The 27,479-nt window shown below is 32.3% G+C and overlaps 2 protein-coding genes and 2 long non-coding RNA genes across 4 annotated transcripts; 2 read left to right on the forward strand and 2 right to left on the reverse strand.

The window, feature by feature from the left end:
- The first annotated feature begins 305 nt into the window (after positions 1 to 305).
- Positions 306 to 4,693, forward strand: LOC119766874. The gene is made up of 2 exons (XM_038253199.1): positions 306 to 544; positions 4,288 to 4,693. The coding sequence occupies exon 2, from the start codon at positions 4,328 to 4,330 to the stop codon at positions 4,634 to 4,636; it is 309 nt and encodes a 102-aa protein (XP_038109127.1). The 5' UTR covers positions 306 to 544; positions 4,288 to 4,327; the 3' UTR covers positions 4,637 to 4,693.
- An 8,323-nt stretch (positions 4,694 to 13,016) lies between these two features.
- LOC119766939 lies at positions 13,017 to 21,375 on the forward strand. The gene is made up of 3 exons (XR_005277219.1): positions 13,017 to 13,274; positions 21,063 to 21,190; positions 21,260 to 21,375. It is a non-coding gene; the product is annotated as an uncharacterized LOC119766939 (long non-coding RNA).
- Positions 21,376 to 21,484: 109 nt separating this feature from the next.
- On the reverse strand, positions 21,485 to 21,874 carry LOC119769789 (swi5-dependent recombination DNA repair protein 1 homolog). The gene has a single exon (XM_038263404.1). The coding sequence runs from the start codon at positions 21,872 to 21,874 to the stop codon at positions 21,485 to 21,487; it is 390 nt and encodes a 129-aa protein (XP_038119332.1).
- Positions 21,875 to 23,434: 1,560 nt separating this feature from the next.
- On the reverse strand, positions 23,435 to 26,955 carry LOC119766895. The gene is made up of 4 exons (XR_005277199.1): positions 26,735 to 26,955; positions 25,754 to 26,122; positions 25,602 to 25,676; positions 23,435 to 23,826 (listed from the first exon to the last, which is right to left on the reverse strand). It is a non-coding gene; the product is annotated as an uncharacterized LOC119766895 (long non-coding RNA).
- Positions 26,956 to 27,479: the final 524 nt, after the last annotated feature.

Raw genomic sequence — 27,479 nt, forward strand, 5'->3', positions numbered from 1 at the left:
GAACCCTGTTTGAAAAATGTCGCACGTCGTACGAGTTGTCGCACGGTTGTGATTTTACCGTTTTGATATCGATTGGTCGAAAGGACGACAAACGGACGACAAACACTCGACATGCTCGACATGGTTTTTTCAATCGGTTTACCTTCAATTCGACGTCGATTATCGTCGACGCAAACAGTTTGACAGTTCTCTTCTGTTGATCTTGTTCGGACTTGATTGCAACCGAGTCGAACCAGTTGTTGTTGCTTTTAGGCTTTTGGAGGATTTTGGACAGTTAATAGGTAAGTTGTTTACTAGGTTCAATTACTTTTTCTGCCGGAAAGTTCCGGCTGGAGTGGGCGAGCGACCGAATCAAAGTGTCTTGTATTCCAGATTTCGGTCTTCGTGGCGGAGGAGGAGGAGGACGGGAAATATGGTTTACTCGGCGGGCCATTCCGGAAGACGGGACGGGAAGGAACCAGTTTGCGATCGTGGAAGCGGTTGGTGTTTGGTGTTTAGTGTTTTACCGTCCGCGGGAGGTTGCGACGCATACCTTATGGAACTGGTGAGTCATGTTTGAGAAACGATGGAAGTGTGCTGGAAGTGCGATTGGACAATCGAAATTAAAAATAGGATGAATGGAACATAACAAATTCTCAACTTTTCAATCCAATAATTCCAAACTGAAAAATAAAAATCAAAAATACTAAAATTTTTAAAAACTTAAACGCTGAAATTGTAAAGTTGTAAAATTCTAGCATTTTAGAACATAAAAATGTAAGAATTCGAAAATTCTAAATTTATTTAATTTCTTGATATTGTGCAAATTGTTAGTATTCTTTTCTTAAATTCAAGAATTTTTTCTTCAAATTCTCAAAGTCTTCAAATATTTTTGAAAAAAATTGAAATTCAAAAATAAGAAAAAAAATTAATTGACGAAAACTTAAACACTAAAATTCCTTAATTCTTAAGTACTAAAATTCATCAATTTATAAATACAAAAAATCTAACATTATAAAGTTCTTAAATTCCCAAAACGTTGGACGCACGAGTTGGAATTTTGAATTCTAATATTCTAAAAATTATTGAGTATTCTAAAATTGAAATAATTTATATTTTTGAATTCTAAAATTTCAAAGATTATAATTTTTTAATTTTACGCATTTGAAAACTTAATAAGTTTCTTAAAATTTTAAAAATAAAAAAAAAACTGATTTTTTAGATCATTTTTTTTAATTTTTAATAAAATACAAATTTAAAAAACTTTAACAAACTAAAATTTAAAAAATATATTACAAAATTAAAAAAATACAAATTCAAGTTTTGTTTTAAGTTTAAAAATTGTTTTTTTATATTTAAAGTTTTAAAATTCAAAAAAATTCGACAAATTCTTAAATTTTTAAATAGTAAGAAAATCTATTAACTTTTGAAAATATTCAAGGATTTTACAAGGTCAAAATTTTAAAAATATCACGAATTGAAATAAATGATTTTGGTATTGAGGCACCTAAAATTCAAAAATTTTATAATTCAGTAAATTTTCATTTTTAAAATTTCTAATTTCCGAACTTAAATTTTTTCAGAATTTTCGAATTTTAGAATTTTAGAACTTTAGAATTTTAGAATTTTAGAATTTTAGAATTTTAGAATCTTAGAATCTTAGAATTTTAGAATTTTAGAATTTTAGAATTTTAGAATTTTAGAATTTTAGAATTTTAGAATTTTAGAATTTAAGAATTTTAGAATTTTAGAATTTTAAATAGAATTTTAGAATTTTAGAATTTTAGAATTTTAGAATTTTAGAATTTTAGAATTTTAGAATTTTAGAATTTTAGAATTTTAGAATTTTAGAATTTTAGAATTTTAGAATTTTAGAATTTTAGAATTTTAGAATTTTAGAATTTTAGAATTTTAGAATTTTAGAATTTTAGAATTTTAGAATTTTAGAATTTTAGAATTTTAGAATTTTAGAATTTTAGAATTTTAGAATTTTAAATTTTAATTTTAGAATTTTAAATTTTAAATTTTAGAATTTTAGAATTTTAGAATTTTAGAATTTTAGAATTTTAGAATTTTAGAATTTTAGAATTTTAGAATTTTAAATTTTAATTTTAAATTTTAGATTTTAAATTTTAGAATTTTAGAATTTTAATTTTAGAATTTTAGAATTTTAGAATTTTAAATTTTAGAATTTTAAATTTTAGAATTTTAGAATTTTAGAATTTTAAATTTTAATTTTAGAATTTTAGAATTTTAGAATTTTAAATTTTAGAATTTTAGAATTTTAGAATTTTAAATTTTAGAATTTTAGAATTTTAGAATTTTAGAATTTTAAATTTTAAATTTTAGAATTTTAGAATTTTAGAATTTTAGAATTTTAGAATTTTAGAATTTTAAAATTTTAAATTTTAGAATTTTAGAATTTTAGAATTTTAGAATTTTAAATTTTAGAATTTTAGAATTTTAGAATTTTAGAATTTTAGAATTTTAGAATTTTAGAATTTTAGAATTTTAGAATTTTAAATTTTAAATTTTAGAATTTTAGAATTTTAGAATTTTAGAATTTTAGAATTTTAAATTTTAGAATTTTAGAATTTTAGAATTTTAGAATTTTAAATTTTAGAATTTTAGAATTTTAGAATTTTAGAATTTTAGAATTTTAGAATTTTAAATTTTAAATTTTAGAATTTTAGAATTTTAGAATTTTAGAATTTTAGAATTTTAGAATTTTAGAATTTTAAATTTTAAATTTTAGAATTTTAAATTTTAAATTTTAGAATTTTAAATTTTAGAATTTTAGAATTTTAGAATTTTAGAATTTTAGAATTTTAGAATTTTAAATTTTAGAATTTTAGAATTTTAAATTTTAGAATTTTAAATTTTAAATTTTAGAATTTTAGAATTTTAGAATTTTAAATTTTAGAATTTTAGAATTTTAGAATTTTAGAATTTTAAATTTTAAATTTAGAATTTTAGAATTTTAGAATTTTAGAATTTTAGAATTTTAGAATTTTAGAATTTTAAATTTTAGAATTTTAGAATTTTAAATTTTAGAATTTTAGAATTTTAGAATTTTAAATTTTAGAATTTTAAATTTTAGAATTTTAGAATTTTAGAATTTTAGAATTTTAGAATTTTAGAATTTTAGATTTTAGAATTTTAGAATTTTAAATTTTAGAATTTTAAATTTTAGAATTTTAGAATTTTAGAATTTTAGAATTTTAGAATTTTAGAATTTTAGAATTTTAGAATTTTAAATTTTAGAATTTTAGAATTTTAGAATTTTAGAATTTTAGAATTTTAGAATTTTAGAATTTTAGAATTTTAAATTTTAGAATTTTAGAATTTTAGAATTTTAAATTTTAGAATTTTAGAATTTTAGAATTTTAGAATTTTAGAATTTTAAATTTTAGAATTTTAGAATTTTAAATTTTAGAATTTTAGAATTTTAGAATTTTAGAATTTTAGAATTTTAAATTTTAGAATTTTAAATTTTAAATTTTAGAATTTTAGAATTTTGAATTTTAGAATTTTAGAATTTTAGAATTTTAGAATTTTAGAATTTTAGAATTTTAAATTTTAAATTTTAGAATTTTAGAATTTTAGAATTTTAAATTTTAAATTTTAGAATTTTAGAATTTTAGAATTTTAGAATTTTAGAATTTTAGAATTTTAGAATTTTAGAATTTTAGAATTTTAATTTTAGAATTTTAGAATTTTAGAATTTTAGAATTTTAGAATTTTAGAATTTTAAATTTTAGAATTTTAGAATTTTAGAATTTTAGAATTTTAGAATTTTAGAATTTTAGAATTTTAGAATTTTAGAATTTTAGAATTTTAGAATTTTAGAATTTTAGAATTTTAGAATTTTAGAATTTTAGAATTTTAGAATTTTAGAATTTTAGAATTTTAGAATTTTAGAATTTTAGAATTTTAGAATTTTAGAATTTTAGAATTTTAGAATTTTAGAATTTTAGAATTTTAGAATTTTAGAATTTTAGAATTTCAGAATTTTAGAATTTTAGAATTTTAGAATTTGAGATTTTTTTAGCATTCTTAAATCAGGTACAATTTTCAAATAATAATATTCTCGGATTTCAAAACTAATTGCAATAATTTTAAATTTAAATCTATCATCTATCTAGACATCTATTATTTATAATTATTTTTAAATGTTTAAATTTTGAAAGTTCACAACATATTTGAAATTTTATTGAATTGAAATTTTTATAATTATTATTATTATTGAAATCTGAATTTAATTTATAAATTCTTGCCAATTGTTGATTGATGATATATTTTTTTCAGGCAACAAACATATTCTAATCTGAATCTGCCGGAAACCGGAATGCGTTCCCGTGTGGTCACTCGTGGCTTCCGTAGAATCCACGGAAGCAGCCCCGTTTTTTTCGTACTCGTACTCCACAAAACCCACGTTTCCTCGTACTCCGGTAAACATCAATCCGTCGGAGATCCAAGATCGTCGCCAAGGCGTCGCATCCGGGTTTTGATCAGCCCGTCGAGGAACAAAAGTCCAACACGACCAAGATGCTGCCACGGCCGCCTCAGAAGAACACCAACACCCAAGCCGGAAGCTGCGGTCAAGGCAAATCCAGAAGGAACCCAAGTTGGGGAAGAATCGGCGATACGCAAGTGAAATTAAGTGTACAATAAATATTTTTGTGAAATTTTGACAGCTGGAATAAAAAAAAAATCAATAAAAACAAAACAACAGTTTTTCAACTGCAACATAACCCAAAAATCTAAAATGACAGCACACGACAATAGCACGACATTCTAAATAACAAAACCGTGCGACGTCGGTCGAATGTCGTACGACAATGTCGTACAATTTCGATTATCGATCGCACGACAAATACGACATTTTGGTGCAAAAACGTTTGACATTCGTGCGATAGTCGTGCGACATTGTCATGCGACGTCGTACGATTGCACGGACGACAAACGACGGACGTCCGACGGACTTTTCAGTCAGGGAAGCAATGAACTTTAAAGTTTTTGAACAATTATGATATGCTCGAATGTTAGAATCGTTAAAATCTAAAATATCGGAATAATTTTAAAATAAAAATAAAATCTTTGATATTTTTAAAAACAGTTTTGAAAATATCAAGAATTTTAAGAATAATACAATTTGAAAATTTGAGAGTTCATGATTTGTAGAACCTCAATATTTTAAAATTTTAACAATTTTATAATTTTACAATTTTATAGTTTTATAGTTTTATAGTTTTATAGTTTTATAATTTTATAATTTTATAATTTTATAATTTTATAATTTTATAATTTTATAATTTTATAATTTTATAATTTTATAATTTTATAATTTTATAATTTTATAATTTTATAATTTTATAATTTTATAATTTTATAATTTTATAATTTTATAATTTTATAATTTTATAATTTTATAATTTTATAATTTTATAATTTTATAATTTTATAATTTTATAATTTTATAATTTTATAATTTTATAATTTTATAATTTTATAATTTTATAATTTTATAATTTTATAATTTTATAATTTTATAATTTTATAATTTTAAAATTTTATAATTTTATAATTTTATTATTTTATAATTTTATAATTTTATAATTTTATAATTTTATAATTTTATAATTTTATAATTTTATAATTTTATAATTTTATAATTTTATAATTTTATAATTTTAGAATTTTATAATTTTATAATTTTATAATTTTATAATTTTATAATTTTATAATTTTATAATTTTATAATTTTATAATTTTATAATTTTATAATTTTATAATTTTATAATTTTGTAATTTTCAATCGTTTGGTAGTGTGTGTGAACTCCGTGTAAAAGGGATGTCAAACTAAAAAGTTACCCCGTTCGTTTGACAACAGTTGGTGTCAAACCATCGGGGTTTGAGTGTATTGTTAAAAGATAACCAAAGAAATAAATAGAATTGAATTGAATAGACACAATTTCATAATTTTAATATATTTTTTCATATTTTTGAACGAAACTATACCTTTTAATAGATTTTTTTATATTTATGTGAATCTTAGAAAATTTGAATTGTGGAATTGAAAAGATTCAGGAATGATTGGTATGAAAAATAGAATTTTATTGTTTAGAATTTGTGATGGTTTCAGGTTTTTAATTCTCCAGTCCCTCCCACGCACACTTTCATCGTCCTCATTTATTTTCCGTCGTCCAAATGGGATGCAAAACCCCTCTATCGTTTCAAAACACAACTCACCGTATAAAAACCTCCGGCGGATCAGAAACGCCGTCTTCCTCCACCTTTCTTTTCACACGGAACATTGTACACCTCCCCAAGACTTGACGGGAAGGGGAATGGTCTTTCTCCCTCCTTCTGTTCCATTGGGGGAAACATCCATTACTTGCCGTTTCATTGTCCTCCTCCTTGGGTATGGCACGCACCGCCACCTCCCGCGGAAAGTTAAACATCAATCCGCTTCCTCGATCGCAGACCGGGTGCTTCCTTCCCGTCTTCCGGCATGGCCCGCCGGAGCAACGATGTGACCCGTTCTCCTCCTCCTCCTCCTCCTCCATCACGAAGGCCGAAATCAGGAAATCTGGAATATATTGCTATGATAAAGCCGCTCACAAAAAGCAACACAACTTAATTACCAATCAACCGGCCAAAATCCACACTAACTTTCGGCAACGTAAACTGGTTCGATTCGGTACAAAGTTTCTCTGATTTGATCAAGTCCAAACAAGACCAACTGAAGAGAACTGTCAAACTGCGTCGACGAATATCGTGACGTCAAATTGAAGGAAAATCGATGGAAAAAACAATGTCGCGCATGTCGAGTGTTTGTCGTTCGTTTGTCGTCCTTTCGACCAATCGATATCGAAACGGTAAAATGAAAACCGCGCGACAGCTCGTACGACGTGCGACATTTTTCAAACAGGGCCGCGTGAATAAAAAGGTGGAGGAGGACGGAATAATAAACTCCCGCGACGTTTCTAAACAGCCAGAATTTGTTAATGGAACCGGTGAGTAGTGTTTTGGATGAGGTGTATTGGGAGTGCGTTTGTATGACGCAAAACAAAACATAAACATAAAATTAATAATTCGACGAAGAAAAATATTCAATTTGAAATTGCACAATTTTGAATTTAAAATTTTTTCATTTAATAATTCTTAAAATTTCAAAATTCTTAACTTAACTTCTGAAATCCTAATTTCAAAAATTCTAAAAAGATTAGGTTTTTTTAAAGTTTGGAGGGTAAATGATGTATTTAAAATTTTAAAATCCAAACATATAAAAATATAACTCTTTCGTTCTGAAATAAAAAACTAAAAATTCTTAAAATTCCAAAATTCTTAACTTCTGAAATCCTAAATTTAAAAAAAATCGAAGGTTCTAAAATTCCTAAAACTATCAATTTAAAATTCCATAATTTTTTATTTTTTATTCAAAAAAAAATATAAAAATTTGAAGTTAAAAAATTCCAACATTCTTAAATTTTTAAATTTACACAATTCCTTGCTTCTTTTAAAATTCTTCAAATTGCATAATTTAAAAAACCATTGAATCTTGAAATGAGAAAATTCAAGGTTATTTATAATCTTGAGAATTTGAAAAAAATTAATGTTCCTAGTTTTAATAAAATTCTCAAGATAACATATATTCTGGCATTAAAAAAATGCTAAAACTCTAGACTACTAACATAAACATAAACTACAAACATCGATGCCAACATTTCAAAAAGCATCATGTACAAACCATGCGTTTTGAGAAAAACGCATTTGAATGTTGAGCATCCATTTTCAATTACCATTTTTATATAAAAGCAAAATAAGATGTTCTAATGATAGCAAACGATGAAAAACGTTGCTTTTGTTGATACTTGATCATCCATATTCAATAAAACATTATTTCCGTAATTTTGTTTGAGAAAAACAAACATAACTTCTTTTGAAATCACCAACGTCGATATCACCCTGCTGTCACTGAGGGGGGCGCTTTGTTATGATTCGTTTTTTCTTCGCCGAATGTACATGGCGCTTTTTTCATGATGCTTTTTTTTCGTCACGAGGTTTATGTAGCCTTTTGTTTGACAGGTTGACAGGGCTATATAAACAGGGACTGCTGATGGCAGAGATTTTGTTTATGTTACTTTATTTAAAATCATGATTAAACAGACTTTACTGAAGTAACTTTTGCTCATTTTTGGTGGAGAGGTAGCTTATTAGAAGTACTTTCAGAATATACAATAACCCAGAAAGTGTCAAAATGTACATGATGCCTTTTGAAATGTTACCGTCGACATAATAAAATTCTTAAATTCCTACATTCATAGATTCTAAAATTGTGAAATTTTCGGCTTTACAGAACTCTTAAAATCTAGTATTTGAAAATCCTAAAAACAAGTGCATTCTGATATTCTGGAAAATTGTATTTTAATTCTTCAAGTTTTAATATTCCAAATAATTTAGAAGTTTTAAAATTCCTGAAAGTCTTAATACTTTCAAAATTCTTCGTTTTAATATTTTAATATTATAACATTTTTAAAATTTCTGAATCCTAATATCTTGAGGTTTGTTATTCTAAAAAATGCAATAATAAACTAGATAATAAGTTTTTAAAATTATCTATTTTTATGTTTTACAATTTTGTGATTTCAACTATTTGGGGTTTTTTTTATAAATATTATTTATGAACTTTGATATTAACTTTGAAAAATATTTGCAACGGCATTTTGAAAATATTTATTTTTGTCATTAGATACATCAGTACCTCACTGCTACCCACAATAATATCAAACATAACATGTTTAATTTTTTTAAACCCAACAATTCTAATGAAAGTCAGCTTTTAAAATTTCAAAACATGAATCTTTCTTTCTCAAAATTTTGAAATGCAAAATATTTATAAAACACGTCATGTCTTAATATTTTTAAATTCTTGAATCCTGCAATTTTTTTTAAATTATTTTATTCGTTCCAGCTCTGTACAAACAGTTTCCAGAGTGCATTTTGCTGGACGTGGACCAGCAAGAGGAAAAGGACAATGAAAATGCGTTGGTGGTGTTGGACTTCTAGCGGAATCTCAAAAGTGCAATTATCAAAACTCAGTCTTCTTCCTGGAGATACTTTCGGCCGAGAACATCCACCGGGTGAAGGCGATCGAGGTGGACAAACTTCCCACGGGCAGCACTCGAACATTGGAAGGGTAGACAAGCAGAACCTTTCCAAAAGTGGTTGGCCATCGTCGGACCAAAAGGAGTCGGTTTGTATTTCCTTCTTGTGCAACGGCCAATCCCGTCACTAAGCGAAATTAAGAAAAGTATGGCTGCAGTGATAGTGAATATTTCAAAAACAAAGTGCCAACCCAGTGCAAACTAATACAAATGAATAAAAATATCAAAAAACATAAACAAAGTGAATTTTATTTTGAAAATAACCTCAAAATACCAAAATGACAGCACACGACAAAGGCACGACATCCTAAATAACAAAACCGTGCGACGTCGGTCGAATGTCGTACGACAATGTCGAACAATTTCGATTATCGATCGTACGACAAATACGACATTTTGGTGCAAAAACGTCTGACATTCGTGCGAAAGTCGCGCGACATTGTCGTGCGACGTCGTACGATTGCACCAGGGGGATGCTAACGGCAGCCATCTTGGGTGATTGAGATTGATAACGCGCGAAAACTGCGCACAGTGAAAACAAAAATATTTCTTTTTTTAATAATTCAATTTTTGTTATAAGAATTACTTTAGTAAAAGTCAAATTACACAGTAGTTAAGTTAAACGTTTCATGTGATAAAAGTACAACTTTAAATGAGGTCATCGGCCCGATGTGTGCTTAATAATCCCAACTTTACTAGTTTATTTTGCAAAAAAAAAATGATAAAAATCACCTCACAAACATACACTAACTCTTAAACGTACATTGCGGTAAAATTTTACATAGAAACAATAATTACTTTATTTCCATTTTATGCCTGTAGTTTTTGTACTTTTTTTTACAGTGCGCAGTTGCTTTGTTTTGGTTCCGTAACGAACAGCTGTTCTTTTGTGCTGGAGCCGAAGTTGACATTGCCCTTTTGTTCTGGTGCCGAAGTTGACAACTTGTGTTGGCTGCGGGCGAGCTGCCTGTAGTGAGATATAGATGTCGCCCCCCTGGATTGCACGGACGACAAACGACGGACGTCCGACGGACTTTTCAGTCAGGGACGTGGAAAAGACTTGTAGATTCTCCTTGTAGATACGTTTCATTCAACATACGACATCTGTTGGAATGTTCTCTTTGTTTCTGCAGCATAAGCCCTTTAATTCTGTTGATCCGCACAAGCTGGTTATTGTCATTCAAGTGCAGATTGTAAGCTCTACTTAACTCTCCGTTCAAAAGCTCAAATGTGTCACGAAAGTCACGGCACTGAAGAGACGAACGCCATTTTAAAAACGACTTTATTTTTGGCTTGGTGAATTGCATCCACCAAGTGAGCCACGATGTGTAATTTCTGCGTTGTGTTATCCAGTATTGCCATTTTCTCGAAAATTCGTTGATTGTGTCTTCATCGTCCAACACGTGAGCATTTAGTCTCCATAGACCCCTTCCACGCGGGTAAAACCATACGAATAATCAGCGCTTTATGATCGCTAAAACACGTAACCACGTGCCGTGCAGTTCTCAGGGAATCTCGGGTAGATTTTGAGACGAGAAAACGATCTAGACGGGAGCCACATCCAGTGCGAACGAAGGTGAAATCAGTGTCACGTGGGTTGATACAACGCCAAACATCGATCAAATTTAGAGCCAGCATCAATCGGGAAGTCATTTCGCTCCGCGGAGTGCCACCGGTACACTATGGGGTATTTCCATATAAGCGAGCGGCCAAAAATATTTTTTTGCTTTTTTGTGACTTTTTTGTGTTGTTTGTACTTAGTATAATGAAAACAAATGAATTTTGATATTTTTCCAAAAAAAAAAAGTTTAATTTTCGATTTTTTCATATATTTGAGGCCACATGCATTAAAGTGGTGAATTTTGATATTCTTGCTCTGTCTATTTGATGCACGGAATGGCGGTTTATGCTATGTTAAAGTTTCTGATTTACGTTCAATCTCCCTCCTCTTTTTCTTGAGTTTAAATCCACCTCTCTTTGAAGACCCCCCCCCCCATCCCCTCCAATTAAAATTTGATTTTTGCGGTGTTTTAGAATTTTAGACGGTTTATTTTATGGAACATTGTATGGATTCTCGTCCACGTTTTTGGTTGATCCACTTGCAAAATTCACGTTTTCCACGATAAATTCTTCTAAATCAAAATCACTATGTAACCGATTGTCTTTAGATTACTTAAAATATGAACTTCTTCTATGGGCTTTTGTATACCTCGTTTTGAAGCTACAGAACAGCATGCGTAGTTTTTCCTCTGTGGGTTTTTCCTGAGTTGATCATGTGATGGTTCTGCAATGTTGTAATTCTTACAAATATACTCGAAAGCAGTTCTCACGTTTTCAGAATAGTGCTTCGTTATATCGTACAGGGACACTACGGTATTATTATCCATACTTTCAAAAGAACACAACAACGAACTGATATGAATATTCGACGAATCGTTTCTGTAAAATACTTAGAATAGGAATTTCTAATTTTATTAAACGTACCTAAGTACCGTAAACTGGGGTGACTTTGATAGCCCGGGGTGACATTGATAGAAATTTGATTTGGCCACTATTTTTGATACATCCAATGTAACAGTCATATTTTTGCATATATGTTCGATAATAAGCTTTCCCTTAATGCTTACATACTCAAAATTCTCAAAAATGTTTAAATATTAATTTGACGGGCATTTGAAAAACCTATCAAAGTCACCCCGGGCTATCAAAGTCACCCCAGTTTACGGTACCAACAAAGTCATGAATATCAAATCAATTTCAAAACATACATAGCAGGTACGTCATTTCTGCCTCCGCAGGTAAATAATGTGATTTAACCAAGCGTATACGCGAAATCATTAATTTTCTTGCATGAATCAAAATGTTCAAAATGGCATAACTCAAAAAGTGCACATAAGTGCACTTTGAAATTTGGAGACAAGTTAGGACATGGTTAAAATTTTAAGCTGCAAAATTTTCAGAACGCACAAATGCACACAAAAAAAGTACTCCATTAACAAAGTTGAAAAAAACTAAATTTTGAATAAAAATCCATCTTTTTTGATTTTTATTATTTTTTTTAGCCTATAAAAGTGTGTTTTGTAAAATGTTATTGAAAAGTTGAATCAATTACCTTTCTGAATATTTATAATGATGCAGGAAAAAATACATAAACAGCTACACAGTACAACTATGAAAAAATCATTTTTTTGTCAAAAAAACATGTTTTTTCTTACCATTTTCGCCTTTGAAGGTCTGCAATTCAGTGAATATTGAACCTACAACTTTCAAACTCCGGATTTTTCTTAGTTAGAATGTTTATTTTCGAAAAAAAAATACCAAAAAAATAATTAGAGTATGTCGGTTTTTCGATTTATGGCCGCCTGAAACCCCATAGTGCGGTAGCGTCTCTGTCATTCACAACGGAGTTAAAATCTCCTCCGAGAATGATTGGTCCGGTAACGTTTCGAAGATAATGTGCACAGGTAGAATTGAAGAAATCCTCGCGCGCATTTCTGTTCTGGCTCCCGGTTGGTGTGTATATGTTGCAGAGAGTTGTCCCGTTTCTTAAGCGAATGACGATTAGTCTACCATCCAGAGAGTTTTCTGCTGTTACATGCTCTACTCTGTTTCCAAGTGCTACAGCCACACCCCTCTTCCGGTGGTCGATATTGAACAAAATTGTGTATCCAGGTACAATAATTTGATCATTTTCAACCTCCTGCAGAAAAGCGATATCAATTTCGTTTATCCTTAGGAAGTTTTGAAGTGCGTCCAACTTTGTTTGGTTCGAAATGTTGTTGATGTTTAACGTTACCAAATTAAAACTTTCAGCCAGTGCTTTTTTTAAATGCTATCGAAGAGGGGCTGGAGATGTTGGCGCGAGAACACAGATGGCGCTGTTCTGAGCGAACCCAGCGAGCATCTCACACACACAGTGAAAACTTTGCCGTTCCCGGTCTCTGCTTTTTGTTCTTTGACATCTGACAGGTTGCTTTGAGTGTCAGTGTTGTTTATAAACAATATCGATACGCTCACCTGCTCAGACGGTGTTAGCGAAGACAGTTGATATTCTCCAGATATCCAGTTGTTCTTCGTTGTCTTCAAGCGTTTTCTCGTCGTCGTGGCTCTCTTGTAACCCAGCAGGTGAGTTCCCATTGATGTTCTATGTGGTGAGCGGTGCTGATTGTCTGAATTGCCGTTTGTAGAGAATAAGACCAGGATAATAATTCATGCATAAAAAGAACTTAAATGAATAAATTATTTTATGGATAGTAAGACGAAGAAATGAATTAAGACCGTTTCAAATGTTAAAGTCGAAAATCGATTGTGCTTGGTTTGCTGAAAAGCAACGACGACGCACATAAAGCGAGAGCACCATCGTGTGCCAAGAAATTGGTCAGCAACGTGTACACACGCTGTATGAGTGTGAGTGCTTCGTCTAGGTTGGGTCTGCTGCGCAACGTAAAGCTTTGCTAAATAAAAGAGAGAGAAATTAGAGAGAGAGATAACGAACGAATGCGGCGATGGCTGAAAAGCTTTCGAACCAGCCCTCTGTCACGACGGCCATGTTTATGAAACCTAAATGTTCGACGCGAACATGAAGACAACAAAGAAGATGAAGAACGCATTTGCTGTCAAAATTTGAAAATAAACAAACCGCGTGGTAAAAATGGCAAAATTTCATAATGTTGAAATGATTTCCATGAAAAATAACGACACGGGACGGATTTCCAAACACAAGTTCTCGAAGGACCCTTTTTGCCAGAGACTATGGATAAATGTCCCGCAAAATTGCGATAAAGACGGTTTTGCAAGTTAGAAGTTCAGATTTGTTCGAACCACTTCGCGATGAACTTCTTGTGATTCCACAGAAGTTCGGATTCTACACAAGCACGCGATTCCTTCGATTCCCTATGCGAGTCGAGTGGGCCAGTCCTCGGAGAAGGTTATCGAAGGATGCTCGGAAAGACCAGCTCCGCCACAATCATCGGAATCACGGATGTTTCTGCACTTGGCCGGTTAATCCCTGCCGGAGATTGCAGCGAGTTGTTCGGAAGGATCTACAGCGGGACTTGGCCAGTCCCCGGTCTAGTACTACCCGGCAAATCTTCCCGGTCAATCGGAAGCAACAGTTCTCATCTTTTTTCGTAACAGATTTGCACACACAAAAAGTGATGTTTCTTGAAGATTTGGTGTAAACAAACAGACAACACCAATACTGCTACACTCACAGAGCCCACGCAGCAGTATTAGTGAAGAGCCCACGATAAACAACGTGGGCTCTTCACTAATACTACTACGTGGGCTCTTCGAGGTTTTGGTGACTGTCAAACGTTCTAGCCATTTACAGTGGTGCCAGAGGGTTGTTTCGAACGTCGTGTCAGAATCGCGCGGCGCGGGAGAAATGAAATGAAAGAGTCGTAAGTGTGAGTGCGCTCTTTGCATGATCGTGGAGAGTGGCTTTTGTCGGGAAGGTCTTCAGTCTTGTTTGCAAAGTTGTAGCGAACGGTCGTTTGACGACATTTTTTAAGTTTTGGCCGTGAGTTTACCACATGGCGCAGTCGATAGGTACGTATGGTGAGGATTTCAATGGAAAAAGAAAGACAGAGAGAGGAATGGAGTGGACGAACGCCTCCACAGCGCAAAAAAAAAAAAAATCAGTTGACGAACGCCTCAACTGCACCAAACAAACAAAAACAAAAATGAGTTGACGAACGCCTCAACTGCAAAAAAAAGAAAAAAAAATGAAAACAGTTGACGAACGCCTCAACTGATCACATATAATGTTGACGAACGCCTCAACTGATTTCTGAGCGTGAATCGGATAGAAAAAAACGGGTTGATAAGAAAACATGAGAAAGGGTTAATTAAGAACCTAAACAAGAAAATGGAGTGGAAATGTTTTTTTTTTTTTTTTTTAAATAACACGTACGGAAAAGTTCGAAGAGAGAATGCAATGGACATTGATTTTGAGATTTGAAATTAAAAAAAAGTGATTTCCATCATAAAAGAGCAACAACATAAATTGCAATGAGTTTGGAGAAGAGTTGATTTGTTTTTCACAAAAAAATAGATGATTGCAATAATTCAGTATTAATTTGGAAATTTCAGTCAGTTCAAGGAGATAATGTAAGAAACTGTGGTTGAAGAACACAAGTTTTCTTGAGATTATTAAGTTAAAGTATTTTTTTTATTAAAAAAAAAACAAATGGTTTGAAATGAGCACAAGAAAAGTGGGAGAGCTGAAAAAAAAATCGCTCGATAAAGCAAAAAAAAAAAAATGATTCGATGGTTTCTGAAGAATAAAATAACAGTAGTTTTCTTTTTAATGAAAAAAAAAAACAAAAAAAAACAAAAAAAAAGATGATTGCAATAATTCGGAATTGATTTGGAAATTTCAGTCAGTTCAAGGAGATAATGTAAGAAACTGTGGTTGTAGAACACAAGTTTTCTGGAGATTATTAAATAAAAATGTTTTTTTTTATTTAAAAAAAAAAACAAATAGTTTGGAATGAGCACAAGACATTGGGAGAACTGAAAAAAATCGCTCGATACAGCAAAAAAATAAAAAAAAATAATAAAATGATTCAATGGTTTCTGAAGTAGTTTTCTTTTAATGAAAAGAAGAAAAAAATGAATGAAGAAACTGTGGTTGTGAAACACAAGTTTTCTGAAGATTATAAAATAAAAGTGTTTTTTTTTTATTTAAAAAAAAAAACAAATAGTTTGGAATGAGCAAAAAAAAATGAAATAAATAAAAATGATACGATGGTTTATGAAGAATTAAATAACAGTAATATTCTTTTAATGAAAAGAAAAAAAAAATAAGTTTCTTTTTCTCAATAACAGGAAAAAGGTGGTGATTAAAACAGAAACGGACACAAGAAAAGTGGGAGAGCTGAAAAAAAATCGCTCGATACAGCAAAAAAAAAATGATTCGATGGTTTCTGAAGGATTAAATAACTGTAGTTTTCTTTTAATGAAAAGAAAAAAAAAACAAAAAAAAATGATTGCAATAACTCGGAATTGATTTGGAAATTTCAGTCAGTTCAAGGAGATAATGTAAGAAACTGTGGTTGTAGAAAACAAGTTTTCTGGAGATTATTAAATAAAAGTGTTTTTTAATTAAAAAAAAACAAATAGTTTGGAATGAGCACAAGAAAATTGGGAGAACTGAAAAAAATCGCTCGATACAGCAAAAAAATAAAATAAAAATGATTCGATGGTTTCTGAAGTAGTTTTCTTTTAATGAAAAAAAAAAAAAATGATTGAAGAAACAGTGGTTGTAAAACACAAGTTTTCTGGAGATTATTAAATAAAAAAGTGTTTTTTTTATTTAAAAAAAAACAAATAGTTGAAATGAGCAAAAAAAATGAAATAAACAAAAATGATACGATGGTTTATGAAGAATTAAATAACAGTAATTTTCTTTTAATGAAAAGAGAGAAAAAAAGATAAGTTTCTTTTTCTCAATAACAAAAAAAAGGTGGTGATAAAAAAAATATATACGGGTTAGTGAGAAAACATAAGAAACGCTTGATTGAAAACCCAAACAAGGAATTTAAGTAAAAATGATTATTTCTAAATTTTTATTTTTTTCCCCAAAAAGAAAACAAATAATTAAGAATGAGCCAAATTACATACGGGATACAAAAAAAATCGCTTAAATTTTTTTATTTATATTTACACGCTCAACGATTGAAGGAATTGAATAACAGTAATTTTATTATGATGAAAAAAAGGAACAAAATTATAAAAAAGAAGTATTTTTCTCAAGAAAAAAAAAGTTTCATGATTAAAAAAAACCGGGTAGTGAGATACTATAAGAAACGGTTGGTTAAAAACCAAACAAAGAAATTAAAATATATATATATATTTTTATCTTAACAAAAAAAATGGGACTCGGTGAAAATTGAAAAACGGCAAAATTTTGAGAGAAAATATAATAGACGTTTGTTTTGAGATTTATGCGCCTTTATCTAAACATTGGATTGAGCTTCTAGAGAAAACTTAAATAATTGGGTTTTTTTTATCGTGAAAGAACAACAAAACAATTGGAATGATAATCGAGATGATAATGGAGAATTCTGAATGGAATTGTTGTTGGAGAAAAAGTGGAAGTGATTTGTTTTTCACAAAAAAGACGATTTATATTATTCGGAGTAATTTTAGAAATTTCAGGCAGTTTAAGGATATAATATAAGAAATGGTAGTTTGGAAACATATTAAAATGATAAAAAAAACAGAGAAGTGATTTTTTTCCCTTAGCGAAAATCAAACAAAATAATTTAAAATGATTTTTTAAATCATTTTATGAAGAAAATGTAAGAAACGGTGGTTGAAAAACACGTTTTCACGAGATAATTCATAAAAGTGCTAAAAATAAAAGCAGAACAATTTGAAATGATACTTGAAGTTTCTTAGTTGTGTTCCTGTAGGGCAGCGATTTTCAACGGGGGTAGTGGGCCTACTTGATTCACATGACAGGGGGTAACGGCCTAGAAGAAGGTTGAGAATTGCTGCTGTAGGGAATAAAATAGAAGATTTTTTCTCAAGCAAAGAACAAAACAGAATTGGGGATGGCAAAAAAAAATCGCTCGATGTAAAATATGAAAAACGATAGATTAAATATTTAAATAAGGAAATAAAATAGAAACGATAAAAAAAATCTGTTATGTTTTGGAACATTTTATCACGTATTGAAAACAAACCGTGAAGTTAAGAGCGAAATAAGATACGATGGTTTTTTTAATATACACGCTTAATGATTGAAAAATTTAAAAAAAAATATCATCAAAGCAAGGCCAATTTAATTTTGAATTATTATGAAAGAAGAAATAATGGAAAACTATTGTTGAAATTTCTGTCAGTTCAGGATGAAAATGGAAAAAGAGACTTTGGTTCTGAGATTCATACGCTTTAAGGATAAATTAGAAAAAAAGACAGAAAAGTATGAAGAGAAAAGGTAACAGTCGTTGGTTTAGAAATATAAACGCCTTATGTCGAAACATTGGACTGAGCTTCTGGAGTACATTTAATAAAAGTGGTTTGTTTTATTATAAAAGAGTAACAAACTAATTTGGAATGATTTTGGAGGATTCTGAACCGATTTCTTTTTGAGGAAATAAAGTAAATTTGATTTGATTTGAATTTTCACAGCAAAAAAAAAACCATGATTTTGGAAATTTCAATCACTCAAAGGAGATAATGAAATAAACGGTAGCATGGAAACCTACCTTTCTTATATTTATTTATTGAACTGAATTTATGTTCGATAACAGGAATGAGTTTCTAAAGATAATTTAGTGAATGATTTTGAAAACAAGAAAAGAGGTATAAATAATTTTGAATTATTTAAAAAGTTTATTAATTGAGTTTCTGAATGAAAAAACAAAATAAGCGTTTTTTTTCACAAGAAAAGAAAAAAACAAAAGAATTTAAGATGATTATGGAAACAAAATAATGGACAATGTTATAAACAATAGAGGTTACTAACCCTAACAAGAAAATAAACTGCAAATGACTTTCTCAAAAAAAAAAAAAACAAATCGATCTGTGATGATTTTGAACATTTTGTCACTTTAAAAAAACAAAATGTAAGAAACGATAAGGTTCAAGGTGAAAATTTAAATGACGGTGGTTTGAAATCTACACGCATTATGTATGATTATTGGACAGAGTTTCTAAGGAAATTTAATAACATTGTTTTCTTATCATGAAAAAGGGTAACAACTAATTTTGGAATGATCTTAAATGAAGAAATAATTTGGAATTGTTTTGAAATTGTCTATAAGTTGAAAAAATACGTAAAAACGGTAGCTTGAAAATCAAAACATCATAAGCATTGAGCAGATCAGCAGAAACGGGAAAAGAAGGATTAAATTAAATAGGATTTTCTCCAAAATTTTCTGAGTGACTTTGTAAGAATGTAAGCAACAAGTTTGGAAATCATCACTGAGTAACAAAAAGTGAATTTTGTGCATCAATAACAGGGAATGAGATGAATATTTGAAATCCAATAAAAAAAAATCCAAATCAGATAGATTTAAATATAACAGAAGAAGATAGTAAACTTTGAAAAGTACAGTGGCCTGTATAGCAGAAGTTTTTACACGAATTCGGCAAAAAAAAATGAATAAAAAAAAAGATATGTAAGTTATAAGTAGAATGACTGAAAAGAGAACATACGAAACTAAGAGAAAAATTTTAAAACTGAAAATGATTGAGCAAATCGAATTATTAGAATGCTTTACTATCAATTTGAGATTTACAGTTTGAATATAAAACATAAAATAAAACTAGACATCAACAAAATCAAATTGATCGAATCATAGAAAAATATAATGGGTCACAAAGATAGAATAAGATCAAAACAATTAACACAATATGATCTGAATATCAATCAAATAATAAAAAAAGGAAAGAAAGCAGGTATAGTGTAATTGCACGTGTATTATTAATCAAATACAATAATGCAATGCAATTATAAAAAAAAGGAACAATAAAAAAAATAACTGATAATGGAAAAGAGCAGAATAAATCTAATAAAAAAAACATCAAAGACGAATACTTTTGAGACGATAAAAAGAAGAAAAGAGGTTGAGAATTGTATGATTTGGTAAAAAGAAATTATATGGTAAAAAAAAGCAAGCTTGCAGGATGAGTTTGGAAATAATCAACTCAATACACAAATTAGCAAACCGGTAGACATTATTATTTGATGTTGGTCTACTGTAAAAAAAAAGTTTTGCTTAACAAGAAACGAAAATTTGATTCATTTGACAGATATCTACAGTGATCTAAAGCATAGATATGAGACTTCAAAAAAGCATGTTTACTTATATTTAAATACTGGTAAAAAAAATAAAAATAAATTTAAATTACATTTTATTTGTGAAGCGTCATATCAAAATATTAAAAATTCAGTAGAAAACAAAGACAGAAAACAGAAAAAAGAGTAGAGAAGGGGGATAATGTAGAGAATAAGACCAGGATAATAATTCATGCATAAAAAGAACTTAAATGAATAAATTATTTTATGGATAGTAAGACGAAGAAATGAATTAAGACCGTTTCAAATGTTAAAGTCGAAAATCGATTGTGCTTGGTTTGCTGAAAAGCAACGACGACGCACATAAAGCGAGAGCACCATCGTGTGCCAAGAAATTGGTCAGCAACGTGTACACACGCTGTATGAGTGTGAGTGCTTCGTCTAGGTTGGGTCTGCTGCGCAACGTAAAGCTTTGCTAAATAAAGAGAGAGAAATAGAGAGAGAGATAACGAACGAATGCGGCGATGGCTGAAAAGCTTTCGAACGTCGTGTCAGAATCGCGCGGCGCGGGAGAAATGAAATGAAAGAGTCGTAAGTGTGAGTGCGCTCTTTGCATGATCGTGGAGAGTGGCTTTTGTCGGAAAGGTCTTCAGTCTTGTTTGCAAAGTTGTAGCGAACGGTCGTTTGACGACATTTTTTAAGTTTTGGCCGTGAGTTTACCACACCGTTCAAGAGCCAAACGACATGCGACACCTAGTGTTGAGTAGCAGAACAGAGCGAAGAATGTCGATTGAAATTTCCGCCCTTTGAGGTTATGTATGCGAATTCTGTTTTGTTAAATTCCAGCGTTGAAAACAACTTTTGAGCAAAAATTCGAGCTGATACTTTGTTAACTTTTGATGCTCTATCATTTTAAACAATATTATTTTTTCAAAACTATTTTTTTTTCAATTTTTTTTTATTGCGTTAATTTATAGAGGGCAAAGAGTTAACAATCGTACTACTTGATTTTTTTCTCAAAAGTTGTTCTATGAGCTGTAAATTCAATTTTAAGTTTGCATTCCTATGTAACCGAACAGCGCAAATTTGAATCGTCATTTTTCGATGCTTTGCGCCATCTGTCGGAATTTTTGAGCTTTTGATCGCGAATTGATTGGAAGTTTTTTGACAGGAGTGGCAGTATCACTGAGCGCTTCGGCAAGACATATACCGGAGCGACTGGAGCCTTTTACCTTTACAAGAAGGATGTCCAGCGAGTGGGAAAGCAACGTTGAGTGGCTGTGTATCGGTGAGTTCTCTGTGTGATCTCCATTGATGATAATTAAATCTGAGTGATGCGTAATTTTCATTGAAAAAGGTGGCAGTATCGACTTCGGCAGGACATATACCGCAGCTGTTACCTTTGGAAGCTGGTGCGGGCGCAGGTTGATAGCAATCGGTGTTGGCAGTGTATGGTATCGGATGAATCTGCGAGGATTTTAGATTTGTTGAGGACGGCAGTATCTTGTGGAGCTTCGGCAGTACATATACATTTGTGTTTGCTTACCCGTGGGAAAAGTAATGATGACGAAATAAACTTGATCTACTTTTTGGAGTTCAGGCTTGATGATCTTTTCTTCTGTTTGTTTTTGGGCGACGAGAGACGTTTTTTACGTCCTCCTTTACCGAAATCTGTATCCACATCTGATTGTTCCGGAGATTCAACTTCAGTAGCGGAGCGGGACCTATCTAATGCCGGAAGATTGTCATCATCCGATATATCGTTGAGAAGGGCTGACTGCGATCTTGTCCAGGGTCCTGGGGGGCTGATGATGTCCATTGGGTCAGATGGAAATACTGGAGGGGCGATTGGTTTCACTGGAGCTGCAGGAGTAGCTGGCTGCGCTGGAACGATGATCGGATTCGCTGGAGCCGGAGGGAAAGTTTCCTTCACCGGCGTCCTGTCCTCGTCATTCGGCACAATCGGGTTCATCCCTGTTTGAAAAATGTCGCACGTCGTACGAGCTGTCGCGCGGTTTTGATTTTACCGTTTCGATATCGATTGGTCGAAAGGATGTAACCGTTCGGAACCTCACTCGTGAAGGTTACCGCGATTTACGCGATTTGTTTTCCGTATAATGTAAAAGTTGGGAAGTGTTCGCGTGTCAAGTGTTTTGTCTCCGGTAAACGACCCAGCAAGTGACGTCCACCAAGAACGCAGCCAGCAGAAGCTTCCGAAACCGACCACCAGAGGACCTCGTCGGCAGTGGGCGGTAGAGAGGTGACATGACGGTAGGTTGGAAGGTCAGGGAAAAGGCGCGGAAAGAGGAGGGGAAAGACGAAGACCGTCAACCGCCAAGGACTCCTCAAGACTCGTCGAATTGCCCGGAAAGAGTCATAGCGAACAGTTGGAACGCTACAACTCCACTGTTTCGCCAAGTAGTGCACGGCCACGGCCGTGAGTGATAGTGCCAGCGGGAACCAGGAGTGTTTGAGACCGCTGAAGGACATCAGGACCCCTCGTACCTCACGTTAAGTGCCAGTTCGGCACCGCCTCGCAACAACCGTGTCGAGGACACCAACCGGGGACTCGCCGCAACCATCGAGTCCCCCCCCAGAATCCAGTCCGCAGCCGGACGTGGACCCGTGTCGAGCCTGCTCCTCATCCGGGTATTCCGGACATCCTCGATGGTGCTCCGAAGGTCGTAGGACGCAACCATCCACGACGGAGAGCAGGCCGACCAGAACAACGAGGAGGATCCGTTAACGACCGCAGCCGGTCGACCACGCCATCCAGTACACCAACCCCAGAGGATGCGCCGCGAGACGACGAGCGCCGGAGCTGCAGCAAGCGACTGCGCCGCATGACGGCGAGTAGCAGCAACCAGCAGAAGGAGAGGAAGCGGCGTCACCGGAAGCTGAGTCGGAGTACGGGGCCCCGAGAAGAAGGAAGAACAGAGAGAAGGTCAGATAGCTTTAAGAAAGTGGGAGGAAATAGAGAAGAGTTCGATCGAAGTTGTGGAGTTTTCACTGGATTCCGACGCATTTCCCAGCTTACCGCGATTCAGGACCGCAGGCATGCCGACCCTGAGGCTACATGAGGGAGTCTCGGTAGCGCTCGTGAGCCGGTGGTAACCCGACAGTTACACTTTGGCGCCCAACAAAAATTAGACTTGTAGTCTGTTTTCAAGGGTTAAGCTTGGGGGAAAATTGCTTGAAGGAACCAGTTATCGCAGGCGTCTCTGGGAAAACATCCCGCCAGCTTGAATGAATTTCCGCACTTGTGTGATGAATAATTTTGACTTTACACGCTGCGATTGAACGATTTCGTTCGTCCATTGAGGGGTTCTGACGTCCAAATTTGTATGAAAAGGGCAATTGACAAAAAGAAAGTCGGAGTTGACCATTAATGAGTTCATTGATTGAGTTTGTATGGAGCAATCACTTCACCTGTGTATGAATTGCGTTATCTTTCAGCGTTGGTCAAATAAAACACCCAGCAAACTAGTCATTTACTTCAAGAATAAACCTAAAACTAAAACAATACTAGAGATTTTTCCAATTTATAGCTATTTTCTGCACCTTTAGGATGCATGAACAAATTTATAGGTTTTTCTAATCAATTTCTCACTTGAGAATGTGCAAATCTAGTAATTTAACAAATTTTATCGCGCTTTCACACCTACCTAGGATTTTACAATTACGATTTAGTCGTTAAAACAAGGCGGAATGCCCTAACTAGAATAACAAATTGATTTTCAGTTTAAAATCTGCTTCCGTACTTAGTTCTTTTTAAATTTTATAAAATTACAATTCAAATAACGCGACACGTGATTCTGTTGTTAGTACACGTTGATCGTAGAACACCGAACTGGTTGCATGCTGTTCAGCGGATGTTCCAGGTTCATCAGTGAAGACTTCAGCTGGATTTAGTACAGAGCAGAGCTGAAATGAGAAGATTGAGAACAAAATTGAAAAATGTATCATTGTGATAGTGTATTTCGAGCACGTGAAAGCTAAATTTTTACAATTTTTAATGTGTATTGGTGAACATTTGGTGCGACTAATGGAAATACAAGAATAGTTTGAAATGTTTCAATAATTTATACCCAAATCCCTGAGAACTAATTTAGTACATCCCAGTACTAGCATGAAAGATGATGAAATCAAGAACATATTGAATTTTAACCTGAACTACTGAGCAAGAATACGTACTAGAATACCAAAGAGGTGAGAATATTTTGAAATTAGTCGCAAGTTAGAAAGAAGTGTGAGTTGAGTTCCACATCACAAGCTTTTGTTTGAGTTGTGGAGACTTGTAGGAGTTTTATCAAGGAACAATTTTTACAGAAATTCTGATTCTTTTAGTTAAGAATTCCTAGATATTTCAACAAATTGGTTCAAATTGGTAGAGAAGTTCAGCAGAAGGCTGAGAGTGATGAAGTAGGAGTTTGTTTACTTCTCTCACTTAGTGAGATGGAGAAGCTTGGTTGTTCGTAAGGCAGAGCAATCATGATACTTGGCAAAATATTAAGTCCTTGAAATTATTTAAATGTTTGGTCCGTTTCCTGTTTGTGTAGGGGAGAGTGGGGAGACTTGATCCCCGGGGAGACTTGATCCCAAGTCTGTATCTCGTCAGCATGTGGGTAAAACAATTAGCTTTGTTCTAGAAAGTTGTGCGAAATTGACTAAAACTCATTGTAGAAAACAAAGAAAAAAATTAAAAAATGTTTTGATTGAGTTACACACATTTTTGTAAGAAGTGCTGCAAAAAACTTCCAAGAGATCTTTTTTCTTTGTTTTGATAAGTATAGAAAACACTCAAAAATTATTCAAAAAAATATTTTTTATACGTAAATTGTTTAAAAAACATATCAACTCCAAAACCCTTACGCATTTGACGATAAATTGATCGTCATACTATTTTTACAATCAATTGTTTAAAAAAGTGCGTTTAGGGAGACTTGATCCCTGCATATTTACAGTCACTGGAATCAGCCTTAAGGTTAAATAATTGGGCTGGGTTTTCGTACATAGTTTCCTTTAGTATAGTTGTTCATAACTTACTGCAGTTTGACCCATTTTTCAAAAGTTTTGTAAACAAAAATTACCAGCTTTTGTAAACATGCTCAATTTTGGTCTAAAAAAGAAAATTTTAAGTTTTTAAATATTTTTCATGCTAAACTTGTTACATTTTGAACACAAACGTACAGGTTTAATGTGAAATTGCTGTAACTTATAGAAAATTAAAAGTTTTTATGATTTAGAAACATTTTGCTTAAGATTTCTTCAAAATGTTGAAAGGGGGATCAAATTACCCCTAACATTTTGAAAATGCCGGTTTAAAATATTTTTTTAAAACGCTTGGCATGATTTGAAGAGTTTATCTGATGAAATACCCTTATCAGCCAAACATAGTTGAATGTTCAAGCTTTCAATTCATGCAAAAAGATCATAGTTTTGTGAGAAATTGACAGAGTTATGTGCGATACAAAAAAAGGGGATCAAGTCTCCCCACTCTCCCCTACGTTTGTTTGATTCGTGAGGTCTGTTGAAGTTAATAATTTTTTTTTCGTCAGAATCTCAGTGTAATCAGGACAGTTTGTTACAAACAGTGAAATCTGGACAGCATAAACTTTGAACCAGTATCTAGGAGTTTAGTAGGAGATTAGTAGGAGGTTTTTAGTAACAAGTTGTTACGAAATTGGAAGGTGACTTACCTGACGGTGAGTTGTGGAAGTTAAAAGAGCGCGCGTTGTTGGAGTAAGGTGCGATGTTATCGGCCTAATAGTTTCCTGTAATGGAAAAATTTGGAGTGAGTGATCGGCAGCTAGTTAGTGAAGGAGATCTGGTACGATTGGCGAATAGTTACCTCTGTAAACAATTCTTTTAGAGTGCTACGTCGTCCAATACTGTACATTACAGCTCCATGCTAACGTAGTTGGGTGCATCCAGGACTCCGGGTCAAAACTGCAGCAGGCAGGACCCAATTTTAAGCCCAGAGTTGGCAAAAGTTGTTAAAGTTTGAAGTTCCGGAACAAAAAGTTGATGTTTGGTTGAAGTTTACGCAACGAGGTTTGCAAAATCGAGTCTGGTCTCAGGTATCCGTGGAGATGGTGAGCCAGTTCTCAAAATTGAGCATGTACTGTAAGCCAGCTGCATACATGGTTGTAAAAGTTCTTCAAACCGTGTATTGCGCTATAGTTGGTGACCAGTCGTGAAGGTGGCAGGTGTTTAGTACCTGTGAAGTAGTAGAATGGCTTAATGAGCTGAATGGTGAGAAGACGTTGGCAGATATTGGATTGAGGTAGTAGTTTTCGTTTAAAGCATCGTCTAAGAACTCTATTACTCATTCTCAATCATCGCTAAGCCACGATAGTGTTGGTGTTGACATGTGAATTGTGTCATGGTAGGAGTTTGCAAATGCGACTTTACTGTTGCTGATTTGTATGAGTGAAAATGAATGATTCAAAGAATGAACTTTTGGAGTGTGAAAAAGAATGTTACAATGAATGAATGAATAGTAAATAAGTGAAATGAATGGAAGAAAAGAATGAATGAAATGAATGAGTAGAATACTTTTGCCAGCAGTTTTGCATGTTTATGTTGCTTGATTCTTGATAGAACTAATCACACCTCTGTTAATAAGTCTTTAGTGGTGTGTTTAGGAAACTGAGGTATCGAGTGGCAGATGTGTGTAAAATTGGCTGGTAATGAGACTTTTACGACCTTGATTGGGTCAACTAAAGACACTTTGTCTAACATTTTACACTGTAATCAGATGATTCACCACAAATTAAAAAACACAATAGAATTCACTTTCCCTGAAAAGAAGATAATCCACACTACTTACCTTGAACCGCATAATAATTTCCTCATAGTCGTAATAATCAATTTTCCCAAGAAAAGAACAAATCAAAAAACCCCAGGAAGTACACTTGAAAATTAAACTTCGCATTGAATTCATTTGGCCAATGCTTTTCTGCGTTTAGTTAACCAAAAATTTCTCGAAAATAAGTCAAAAAGTGTCCAAAATCCTGAAATTTTCAGAATTGAACTTTAATTGGGAAGCACCACGTTTGTCCCACAATAACACAATATCATTTGACAGCCGATGTCAGATACGCACGTACACAGATGAAATGACAGTAGAAAAGAAGTACTAGAGTGCTTAAAACAACTCTGACAACGATGAAATGTTTCATGAACAATCCGCGAATGACTTTGTTTTTGTAAATAGGCATGCTCCGGAGTTCGTAGTTTTTGTTTTTTTAATTATTTATTTGCATGATTTAATTTTAATTTGTTATTTGTGCATGAGTAGCTTTGTTATTTATTTATTTATTTATTTATTTATTAGTATGTCTTGTAAATAGTAGTTTGTTGAATTTTAGTTTGTTCCTTTTTGGATTTTGGTGAGATTTGTGACAGTATAAATCAATGAGTTTATCGCTGGAGGCTGGAGTTGAAATATACGTTGATGGCCAGTACACAGGTTCGTCCTGCTAAACAGGGCGGAGAAGGATTTCCTTCGTTGATGCCTTATGACCCCGATAACTCAGATCACAATACTGTCCAAATTTCGGATGTTTTTCATA

Source organism: Culex quinquefasciatus, chromosome 1 (genome assembly GCF_015732765.1).
Source record: "Culex quinquefasciatus strain JHB chromosome 1, VPISU_Cqui_1.0_pri_paternal, whole genome shotgun sequence".
NCBI lineage: Eukaryota > Metazoa > Arthropoda > Insecta > Diptera > Culicidae > Culex > Culex quinquefasciatus.